Raw genomic sequence first — 12240 nt, forward strand, 5'->3', positions numbered from 1 at the left:
TGTTAATGGCTTAAAGATGCTTTACATGCAAATATTGTAACTTGATTTGCTATTTATCGATATTCGATAGTTATTAAAAATTATTGTTACACAAAGAGTTGCTCATCACTAAATACAAAGAAAGAAAGCAAAACAAAGCCACGAAAATGCGTCGCCGGGAACTACAAACTATACAGCTAAAGCTCTCTGAGCTAAAGGAGTATGAACAGGCCAAACTGGAGCGTGCCAAGGCTCGACAGCAGGTGCCATCGCCACGCACTCCCACACCCACCTCGGACAGCGACATCATGTTGCTGCCGTCAAGCAGTGTGCCGACCATTCTTCTGGCCAACAACAGCACCAACGCGGATGATGAGGCTCAGCCAGGTGCCAAGGACAACGCCATATGAAGCAACATACTCAACAGTTTCGCTTAAACTATATGGTAAGTTGGCATTTATAATTAAATACATATATAGTTCACATTTTACATTAGTACTCATTGTTGAGGCTGCTGCCACTGTTATTGTTGTTGTTATTCTGAAAACGCACCGTCTCAAAACCATCGACGAGTATTTCGCGATCTTCGGTTTGCTGGCGCTCGCGCAACCATTGCTCCCGCACTGGCACATAACGCCGCAGTCCCGGCCACTTGGGCCAGCAGCGTCGCTTATAGAGAAGCCAAATCAGCGACAGGGAGCAACCAAACAAAAAGCAAATCACGAATATGCTAACGCCATGTACATGCGAGTGAGTCACCACGTCGTCCTGTTCCTCTGCCGGCTTCTTCATCACAGCATCATTATCGATCTGCGGTTTGTCAGTCGCTTTTGTTGCTGGGATCTTGCTCTGCTCCTTGTTGCACCACGTGACAGGCACATAGCTTGTGATTCCATCACCAGCCAACGAGTGGACGCGTACGGCGCACTCGTTGTAGGTGCCGTTTAATTGGGCTGCATGCACATAGTTCGCCTGGGCATGAGCTCGTCGTGTCAGGCAGCTTAGGTGCGTTTCCGTTACCTGCTCGGACACATTGTTGCGGTAGTGGAGAACGTAGTTGACAATCACCCCGTTCGGCTGTACCGGCTCTGGAAAGCGAATTATGTACTGCGTTGTCTTGGGCACACGGCAAGCGGTCAGTTTCAACACCAGATCCGCGCCCAATGTGAAATTTGTGCGTTCGTTCAGTATCGCTGAGCTACTGCAGCCAAGCGAGTTGCATGCCTGCAATTGCAGCGAGTACAAACGATATCGCTCCAACTTGTGCAGCTCGTACACCGTTGTATTTGCCGCTAGGCGTAACTGCTGCCCAGGCGTTGTCTCTGGGGGCGGACAGTTACCGGGCGCATCCAGGCTGCAGCGATACATGGCGGCCATTTCTTCTATAAAATGCCGATCATCGGCCAGTTCCGCCCGACGCGCACAGCATTCGTCGTAGTCAAATTCTTCTAGCGAGCGCCAACGCGCCCCGTCCATGTCCTGCCACTGATACGCCGGTTGCCGGCAATAGTCGCGCTCATCAATGTAGGCTGCATCGTCGATGAGCTCGTGAACGCGCAACACAAAATAGTCATGCTCCTGACCGCCTAGGCGCAGCGTCAGCATATTGTCCGTTTTCTTGGCAACGGCCAAAGTTGGAGGCTTTGGTATGTCCATTTGGGTTTCCACGTAGATCATATCGCTACGCGCTTCGTGCTGGACATCGCCACCAAACGTGCGCAACAGGCAAGCATAGCGTGTATGCGGCTCCAGTTGCTCCAGTCGATAGCTGTAGTGCGTGCCATTCTCTTGCAGGTCGTCCACAAATAGCAACAGACGCTGCCAATTGATGCGCGTACAGACGGGCGCCTCTAACTCACTCTGTTCCGCATAAATTGTGCCCAGCGGCACTGTCCTGTAAATTAGTTCCAGCTCCACGCTCATCTGCGTTTTTGGCCAGCTAAGCTGCAGCGTACGATGGGAGCGTGCCTGTAAAGGTGTCGGTCATTTAAGTGTCTGTCCGCTTTAGGCAGATAGTGCTCACCTGGACAGACAACTGCATCTTGGCCGGGCCGCAAAGGACTTCCTGATCGCTGGTCTGCAGCGAGTCCAGCACCTTGTCGTGTGTTACGCGCGCCTGGAAGTCCTTCATATGCTTATTGCACAGCTTATTGTTGCGGTGCATAAACATGCCGCCATTAACGAACTCCAGCTGCACCGCCGGCTCCCACAAGTCGGTCAAATGCTTGTTATCATACAATATAAAAGCGTAGTGTCGATTCTCTAGCGGATCGCCGTGTATGCGTTGCAGATTGCTAAGAAACTTCAAACTACTCAGCTGCGAGGAGCTAAACAGTTAAATAGACATTAGATGGAATTATGTGCATGCTGCTTGGGCGGAACACGCACCGGTAGATCTTGAGATGTCCACGTATCTCACGTATACTGCTGAGACTGCGCTCCAGCTGCGCCTCGTCGACTTGGTTGCGTATGGTGATGACGAGGCTGCCGTTGACAATCTGGCAGCCGCGCAGCTCATCCGCATCGGCCAAATTGTATATGGCAATCATGCCATCGGATTGCTCCGCGGAACAGACGCTCACGCATGGCTCCAGCGGATCGCAGCGCACGCACTCCGACCTGGCATTGGCCTTGTGCCCACTCGGGCAGAAGGCGACACACTTACGGCCAAACGTATAGTGGCCATGGTGGAGCACACACTCGTCCCGGGTGTAACAGCGTTGATACTGCTCCAGCACATACCTGCAAACGGACTAACTCTAAGTGGCAATCAACAAGACGCCAAGCCGGCGTGGCTCAGCCGCTCACTCACTTGTCGGGCGGGCAACGCTTCACACAAACTCCGGCATTGGTTAGTCCGCGACAGACAACACAGCCCGCGGCTGTGGAATTGTAGCAGCCACCCAGGCACTCCTCGTGGCAGCTTTGTACGTTTCTGTGCAACAACGGGTGAAATGCAGAAAATAATCAAATCAATTTGTAATTCACAACAAAATGTTTCTCTTAAGGAGCTAGTTTTCTTCTTTAAATGCTGCTTCTAAGTTTAGACAAATATTAGAGTAGTAAAATGAAAGAAAAAAATAGTACGCTTATCTCCCAGCTTTTTTTTTTTTTTAATTTTGGGTCAGGTTTTGAAACCTTGTTCATGGCTTCAAAATTTACCCTGACTGTGCTGATATTACCCATATAGCTGGCTGATTCTTGGCATGTTTTCAAAAAATGTTGGGTTTGGTACAACTCCTTTGACTCAAAGTAAAAATATTGGAGTTCCTAGTTTACAACTTAGTTAAACAATAAGAGAGATAACTAAACCCAATTTCCTTTTTGTACTGCTGCGAATCTTTGCTGCTAAATTTTGTGACTTTTATTTAAATGAAAGAAGCTGACAGCTACAAAAGAGATCCTAATTCGAAAAGCTCTCAAACTAAACTAAGGTCTCAAAACTGTTGTCCAAGTTCCGTAGTTGCTGCTCGACTCTATGAACACAAGTCAGTTATTAAATCGAAAAATGAAATGCATCTGCTCACCGATCATAATGCACCACGTTATCATTCTCGAAGCGCTGGCACGTTAAATTTGACCAGCAATAGTTGGATGCACAGCCCCTGCAGGAGGCGCGTTGTCTCGTGCAGTTGTTGGATCCAAGCACGATGTGATTCTCGCCGGCGCTCAATGTGAGTCGATCCCAGTTGACCTGCAAAGCAACAGCTGAGTGAGCACATCATGTGGCCAATTCACATTACCTACTCCATCCAGTTGGCAGAGCTTGGGGCAGCTGCCGATGTAGACGTGTCCGCGTTGAATGGCCACCAGCGATTTGAATTCCAGCTGAAATTAACAAATGGAAATTAACAAATATGTTTATGCCCTATTCCCGAGCCTTGCCCTTTTGCGAAGCTTTGATTGTTGATTCCAATGATTTGATTTTTATCTTTATATTATATATTTTAATCATGGTTGTGTGCGTGTCCACTTACCAGCTGTAAATCGGGCATGCTGGTCACGCCCAGGGCATAATTAAGGAATAGCCGACGGCCGCGTATCACAGTAAGATTGGGAAACATATGCCGTATGCCAGTCAAGTTGCGCACTTCAGTGAATATCATAAAGTCCGTGATCTCGCGCAATTTGGGAAACGAATACACGCTATAATTGCAATTATGAATGGGCAACAGCGTAATCATCACATAGCCGGTAACCACTGTACAGTTGTCCAATAGACTCATGTTGCTGCAGTTGTTACGTATGTCAATGCTGGTGCATTCCCTGAACTCCTCGGCCGTCGTATTGAGTAGCGCGGAGCCCATGGCCAAGGCGGCGATGGCAGCAAGCACTAGCAACATGTGCCTAGGGATTGGCAACATGTTGCCAAATTTCTGATATTTGTGCGTGCCTATAATTGTTGCTGAGACTGTTGTTCTTGTTGTTGTTGCTGAGACGATTGTTCTTGTTGTTGCTGCTGCTGCTGTTTACTTCGGCGTCTTTTCAACATTGCTCAGCTTTCTGCTCTATCATCAGGTTTGTTTATATGGTGTATTTTACAGTTATTGCACGCTTGCCGTTTCTCTCGCTCCTTAGCACTATATGCCTAATTAGCGCGTTGCGATGGCTCTGCGATCGATCCCCCGAATTCCCGATTAGCCGCAATTTATGAGTTTCATACGCCGATATTTTCCACACTATCTCCAACGTAAATCGCACAAAGGGTTTCAGCTAATTTTTGGTCACTGTTTTTTTTTTTTTTTTTCGCTTAGTTGTCTAAAAATTCGCACAAACAAACACAAACACACACACTAACACAGCTAAAAACAGTTGTTGCAGCTCATCCTCAACAACACGGCGTCGACTTTATTTAAAATGACGTGCTCAAGGGTGAGCCACGAATTGATCTGATTTCATTATTGCTGTACTTTAAGTGCCGAGTCTTTCCGTTGCAAAGGTTGCCACTTTTTTCAGAGTTTAAGTTTTAGTTGGATAAATTTGGAGATGCAACTTATGCTGAATACTGAAGGAATTTTTAAATCACCGAAATCAGAATGAACAAAAAACTTGACAAAAATTTTGAATAAAAATCGTAGCACTAATCAGCCTTAAAAACTTTCAATCCGTAATTTATTATTTATTTATTTATTATATATAATTTATTAAGAAAATCGAGCAAATGGACCTAGACCAATGATTAATAATATTCCCATGCAAGCTTGTATATATAAGAATTACGTTTTATTGATTTCATCTTTATATTTGTATCAACTATTTTTTTTCTTCTCATTTATATTGTTATATATCCTTAGCAAAACATTTCCATAGCCTTAAATATTGCTGATAAGCCGCATTCAATAATGGATAATGCCTTCCCTAGGGTCTCCAGTTGTTTGAGTGCCCTATGGGGCCTAGTTGTCGGAATCTGTAGCACTGCTGCGACTATATGATTATACTAGCGGGTATAACCCGGCCTTGCCCGTGGAGCGTATAATATAAATTTTCTAAAAAAGCTTTTAAAATTGACAAACTTTCATACAAACATTTTCCGCTAATTTACCACTGTTGCGGGTGGAATTTCCCAAAGCGCTGAAACACGTATCTATTAAGTTTCTATGTAGAGCTTTGAAAATAAGTTTGAAACAAATCGGACACCACTTAAAACTTGACCAAAAAAAATCTATTAATTGCACTTTCCACCGTAAAAGCTTTAATTTTGCCAGAAAAGTGAAACGCGTCTCAAATTAACAACTTGAACCCCCATTTTCACCAAGGAGGAATACATTTTTAGAAAAGTCTGAAACACTTCTCAAATTAATTTTAACAAATTTCTTTGAAAATGAGTTTAAGGCCGATCGAAAGGTAAACTTAAAAGTTGCATGCAAACGTTTTTCGCCATTTTTCCACACTTGCGGGTGGAATTTAAAGAAAACACGATAGAACGTGCTATTTACAAAATCGAATATGATGATTTAATTTACTTGTTCAAAGTTTAATACATTACATTATTACATTGATCAAACAATATTGAATTTAACAAAAACTATTAATCCTTTAATCCGGTGGTAAAACACCTTTTCACTTAAATAAACACATATTTGAATAAAATTAATAATTAATTATGTGTCACTTTTTTTTGTTTTCAGATTGTCATCATCACAGGAGGCAGACGATTTTTTGGACACTAATATTTATACCAAAACACGAAGGTTTCCACAGAAGCTTGAAATAGCATTTAAAACATTAGTTATATTTAATTTGGTACGCACTTTATGTTTAAGTTGAAAGAATTCAATTATATTTATTTAAGATTCAGCTCGATCATGACGTTTATTATATTTATAATAAAAGAAACTGTGACTTTCGATTTTCAGTGTAGCGTTGAACAAGTTTCAGAGAGATTTTCGCGTCGATCTCGATGGCTCGACGATCAATTGCCGACTGTTGGCCAGTGGAAGGAAGCCAAAGAGTCTGGGGCTGTCGTGTAGCCCAATGGAACGTAACGATCTGTGCGAGCCATCAAATTGATTATTTATTTAGTGCCTACCCGCCGCAACCCGGGCTACACTGCGCTTCGTGGCTGCGGAATGTGCGCGGCGGGCACTCTTACGGCATTCGAAGGCAGGCCGTAAATTAATTAAAAGCGTTTGATTTGTCGTCGATGTCGATCGTACAATGTTAATTTGTCATCTCTGCAGCTGGGCCAATGGCTCTTACATAATGGCGCACAAATCGAATGTAATTACTGCGAACTAAATTAAAATATTCGCTCAAGGTTATAATTTCTCTCAGTGCACTTGCAGCCTTGCCTTTCCATTTGACCCGGCTGCTGTTCTGTGGCTCTTGTTGCTCCTGCCAAACTGCCAGCTGATTTGCTTGGCTCATAAAAACAGCTGACTCCAATTAGCCACATGGCACCGACATTACGGGACCCACACACACACGCACACACACACACACACGCACACAAATCAAGACTGACAACTCCCATGCATCAAAGCAGCTGAGGCCAAAAGCTATTAACGTTAACGAGAGAGATGAAAGATGGACTTGGGGGAATAAAAAGGGCTTTAAGCAGAAAACTTTTTAAAAGTGCAATAAAAGGATGGAAAAAAAGTTTCGGACATGCATCGGATACTTTTTTTTAAGAGCAAGGAATTTTGAAAATAAATTATAAAAAATAATATTGTTGCCCGTTTAAAAATGCTTAAATTATAGTTTATAGACTTCCTAAAATGATGCATAAATCAAAAATATTTTTTTCATATTTTATAATTGATCATTTTTATCTATGACAGCTATCTAGTTCGAATAGCTCCCAACCGGACAATTCCGGATATAATTGATTGAACATTGGCTTACTCTTGGAATGTAGACAAATATAGTTTTGGAAGTCGTTCTTTGGTTTTTTTTTATAAACATGTACAATTAAATTCCGTAAAAGTTCATTCAATTTCCGAAAATATATAAATAACAAGTAAGAGGTTCTAGTCGGGAGCTAACGACTAGGGAATACCCTGAACCTGCTTACTCCAACTCAAACTCGCGACAGACCATAACCGATCTCAATGAAATTTTCTACAGTATATCTTATTGTACCATAGAATATTTGTGTATTCTCAAAAACTAAATTGCATTAAAATTGTGGCTTAAATTGGTTGGCAATATAAGTTGGGTTATTAACTTGATACTTGATATATATATAAAAGTATAGAAGCAACATATCCGGTTTGGTGACTCTAGCTCTTAATATTTACCAAAATTGATAAGAAAAATAAAGGATGTCGATAACGATTCTTATCGAACGGAGTAAGTTATCGATTATCGAAAACAAACTCGATCTGCGCAGGACATACATATACAATTTCATGTCTCCAGGCTCTGAGATCCTTGCGCTCATATGGACGGACGGACGAACAGACGGACACGGCTAGATCGACTCGGCTATTGATGCTGATCAAGAATATATATACTTTATGGAGATGCTACCTTCTGGCTGTTACATACATTTGCATTTTGCACAAATAAAATTGTTAATGGGTTCAGGGTATAAAAATGTTGTGTGCTGTTTTCTCGGCAACGTATTATTATTTTTTCCAAATGAGAACTTTATGTTTGGAGGCCCCGTTTCTCGTGTCAAAGAGATCAATTAATTCAATTAAATTATTTGTGTGCGTGTAGGGTATATATGGCCCGACGCATATGAACCCATCTCCATCAATTTACATAAAATGAGCACGCTCTCGTTTAAATAGCAGAAAAATAGTTTAGGTTGCCTTGCGAAATCAAACATATACCAATTCGACATACATATAGAAATACCATATATTGATGTACACTTAAGTTGTAAGCTTAGGTTAGGCAAATGTGTTGGACGAGCAGGATGCTGTTCTATTCCGGTGGCGTGTTGTCATGTATCCATTCCTGGAAGTAGACCAAGCTTGTGTAGACGCTGGGTATGCGTAGCCCGCCGCAGTTGTCGGAGCCAAAGGACATGATGCCGATCTGCAACGATGGGGCGAAATGATAGAATCAACTAAGAGTTCATCAGTGGATCAATACCTGTGAGAAGATGCCGTTCTCCTGGATGAACAATGGCGCACCGCCAAAGCCTTGGCACACATCCTTGCCCTCGCCGCCGGCGCACATCCATTGGCCCTCAATTGAATTGGGCGATTCGAGTGCGCCCGTCGAGCCATAGTTGCGCAGGCACAGATCCCAGCTGGTCAACGGTACGTCGAGATGCGACATCTCCGGCTGCCGTATGCTCGACGTGGACATCTTGCCCCAGCCGGCAATTGTCGCCCGCTTGCCCACCACCAAATTGGCGCGTGTCTTCTGCAAACAGATCGGCTGCGTGGCCACTGCAGCCGCAGGCAGCAAGAGAATAAGAAATCAAATTGGTTCAGTTCACAAGCCGCAGCAGACACGTATCGGCCATTAAAGGAAAAGGAGGCTGGTCTTCGGCTCGCAACGTTGTTGCATCCACCGCCCCGGCCTTATTGATTGATCTCACGCTCACGTACGCCTATAAAATATTATAAAGCCATAAAGCCACCTGCAAACAAGCTGGCCAACAATTAAGGTAACGCCTCCCGTTGGCTGTTTACGAGTTGCCTCGCTCCAGGCCCCCTATTTGCTCAGATTGCAATGATATTGACGCTTTAAGATTCAATTTCAATTTATGATTTTAACGAAAACATCTGAAGGCTGTGCATTCCTTTCGCAGACACACACACACACACACACAAGGAGCTCGAACGTGGACGCAAAACAAGTATATCAAATCACAGCTATCAAAACGTTAATTATATGTTAAAAAACTTCAGGGCGAGGGTCGCAGATCATAGGGGCATTATAATAAGAAAACATGCAATTATATAAACATAATCATTTTTTTAGAAATCAATTAATGTTTTCATAAACTTGGTATTCGTCATGAAATTTCAATAGGATCAGAATAAAAATGTTCAATAAAAATAATTCATAGATAATTATAATATTGAAAAATGATCTATTCACTTTGTTTTTAGATATTATAGTTTTTGTATTCATAAAGTTTTTTATGGCATATTCAAATTTAAAATTCTTTTACAGAACTGTCTTTAAACATTTCTGGACTTTAGACATTTCGAAATCAGAATTTTAAGCAGAGAAGACCTAACCTCAAATTCAATCCGAAGTCCAAGCCTATTGAAGTGTGTCTAAAATCGAAAACTAATATTGGATAGATGCGCGTTTGGCTTATTACTTGCTACACTAAGCACACACCAGAGCTTGTCGCTGGCCAATTAAGTTAGCCCCGAAACCCAGCCCCTGCCCGGACCGGGGAATGAAGCCCAAATTAGCGAACATGCAATATAAGAGACGTAGTTGACATTATTGAACTTGGCTGCGAGTGCGAGTCAAAAATATCACAGAGCAAAACGATTTTTAATTAACGTTGACACTGCGAAGCGTAACCAGCCCCCACTTCGAGTACCCGGCGCTGCCCCGTTCCCCGCTTACCCGAGTAATTGAGCGGTGTTTTGAGCACCAGCAGCGCAATGTCATGATGATATTGGCCTTGCTTATAGTCTGGATGCACAATCACATGGCTGATGGCATGATTCACAGACCGTGGTGCACAGAAGCCAGTGCTGGCGCAGTCCGGATCACTGGAGGTGTCATATTCACCAACGCGCACCGATGAGCTGCAGGCGAAAGTTTAGATGCAACGCAATAAATACATACATATATGGACACAAGCATAACGATTGGCATACTTACAGCCGGTGGCCATCGGCCTTGGCCAGCGCACAATGGGCGGCGGTCAGGATTACGCGCCGGGCAATGATCGAACCAGCACACGGATAGGCAAAGGCGCCGGTGCTTATGTCTGTAACGGGTGACTTAAGGATCGCCGATCTGTATCAATTATTTGTTTGATCTTCACTTACGCTTAAAGCCGACGCGAGCCACAAAAGGATACGAGCCGAGTCCCTTGTAAAAATGGCCCTGCACAAGCGACTTGCCGCACACCTGATTCTTCTCCAGCGGACTGCTCGGACAGCATACGTAGGGCATCTCCTCGCCGCCGCCGCAATAAAGCGACTTATCACCGTAATAACAGTTTTTCGCCACCTCGTAGATCATAGCCGTGCAGTCGTGCAGCGGCGTACACTCGGTGCCAAAGGAGCACTCCGTATTCGAGCCCTGGCCCCCAACATAGGAGCGAGCGGCCACCGAGTGGGAGCCACTCGAATTACCATGGGACACCTTTGCGAAGGACGCTGGAATAACTAATTTTTCTGTAGAGCATTCAAAATGTTTTGTCAGCATTAATTTGTTAAGTCTATTTGGGGTTTTGAAGAGCAATTATTCTCATGATATCTATCTAATGTTATTCCCAATAAAGAAATATATATATATATTAAAAAAGCTTTTAAGGATTTAAGTCTATTTGGATAACTATAATATAATATCCAAGAACTATATTATATAGTAAAAGCATCTTAAAGACTTTTTTATAAATCTTTTCCCTTATAATTTAGATATATATCGTCATCAAATATATATACTATTGAGTTTATCAGGGAACACTAGTATTAAGGGCAAATCAATTGCTTATTTTTTTATTTGAAATTAGTTACACAGGACCTCTAGAGTGGTAAATAATCCAAATTACATTTCCTTGGATCGAACGAAAGTATAAAGAAAAAACCTACCAAATTCACCGGCTTCTGTTCGGATGAGAGCAAATATATTATAAAATATGAATAATCGGTAAAGCGATCGCATTGCTATTTGCCTGGGGCAAAACACTTGTGCGCGATTCAAAATTAAAAATATTGTATATGGTATATCACAATAAAATAGAGCTCTTGTCGTAACTCCCGTTTCAGGTAAAGTTCTATTAGTTTCGATCCGTGCGCGTTCACACAACTTTTTCGACTAAAAGCACAAAATGTTGGATCTGGCCAGTAAAGATCGCGCCGCCAAATGAAAATGAAATTTTTATGGCCAGTTAGGGGGGTGGAGGGGGGGGGGGCTACTGCCGGTTGTTAGTAACTGATTTTTATGACAGTTTGGTCTCAATTCGCGACCATTTCCAGGTTGTCGTTGTGCTTATTTATATGTAGATAGTTTCTATGACGGCGATACCCGGGCACGCTCTGTGCTTAAAATATGTGTGATATGTGGATCATATGTGCGCTCATTAGTTAGTTAGATGCAGTTTTTATTGTTTTGCCACACACAATAGAAATGTGGTTGGCACTAACATATATATGGACATATATATATATATGTTGCTATAGATAGACAAGGCGGGGCATACGAAGCAAATGATGCGGCGCTTAGTTGCACTTTTTTCTTGCAATTGTAAATAATTTGTAAACTATAATTATTTAAAAGTCATTCAACATTTGTAAATTAATTTCTCAGTAGTTTATGCGCGGTACGCAACTTTTAGATTCAACTTGAAATAAATAGCTACAAAATCTGAAGTACAAATATATTAAAGTTATATTTAAAGAAAAAGTAATGTTAATATATTTAGAGATATAAAGACTAATTGAACATTTTTAAATAATTGCCAACTGGCCAAAAAAAATGGTTAATAATAATATACGAGTTTTGACTGTTGACCAACTAGAACTAAGCTATGGGAACAGTAAGATCTAAAATATATAGCTTTTTTTTAATATTAATACAGCTTGCGCTTTTCAGTTTTATTTTTTTTTACATATTTTTTATTAGACTGAAAATTTTAAATTGAAGTACAAATATATTAAAGTT

The 12240-nt window shown here is 42.2% G+C and overlaps 3 protein-coding genes across 3 annotated transcripts; 1 reads left to right on the plus strand and 2 right to left on the minus strand.

The window, feature by feature from the left end:
- Positions 1-100: 100 nt before the first annotated feature.
- Positions 101-6334, plus strand: LOC6634119 (uncharacterized). The gene is made up of 2 exons (XM_002057684.4): positions 101-424; positions 6108-6334. Exon 1 carries the CDS (start codon positions 147-149, stop codon positions 387-389), a length of 243 nt encoding a protein of 80 aa, XP_002057720.1. The 5' UTR covers positions 101-146; the 3' UTR covers positions 390-424; positions 6108-6334.
- On the minus strand, positions 407-4979 carry LOC6634118 (insulin-like peptide receptor). Its single transcript, XM_002057683.4, has 7 exons — positions 3957-4979; positions 3727-3807; positions 3507-3673; positions 2792-2914; positions 2368-2721; positions 2003-2306; positions 407-1947 (listed from the first exon to the last, which is right to left on the minus strand). Exons 1-7 carry the CDS (start codon positions 4341-4343, stop codon positions 472-474), a joined length of 2892 nt encoding a protein of 963 aa, XP_002057719.1. The 5' UTR covers positions 4344-4979; the 3' UTR covers positions 407-471.
- Positions 6335-8261: 1927 nt separating the features above from the next.
- On the minus strand, positions 8262-11386 carry LOC6634117 (chymotrypsin-like protease CTRL-1). The gene is made up of 6 exons (XM_002057682.4): positions 11169-11386; positions 10401-10751; positions 10231-10339; positions 9970-10154; positions 8524-8825; positions 8262-8466 (listed from the first exon to the last, which is right to left on the minus strand). The coding sequence occupies exons 1-6, from the start codon at positions 11239-11241 to the stop codon at positions 8353-8355; spliced, it is 1134 nt and encodes a 377-aa protein (XP_002057718.1). The 5' UTR covers positions 11242-11386; the 3' UTR covers positions 8262-8352.
- Between the last annotated feature and the right edge of the window lie 854 nt (positions 11387-12240).

Source organism: Drosophila virilis, chromosome 4 (genome assembly GCF_030788295.1).
Source record: "Drosophila virilis strain 15010-1051.87 chromosome 4, Dvir_AGI_RSII-ME, whole genome shotgun sequence".
NCBI classification, from domain to species: Eukaryota; Metazoa; Arthropoda; class Insecta; order Diptera; family Drosophilidae; genus Drosophila; species Drosophila virilis.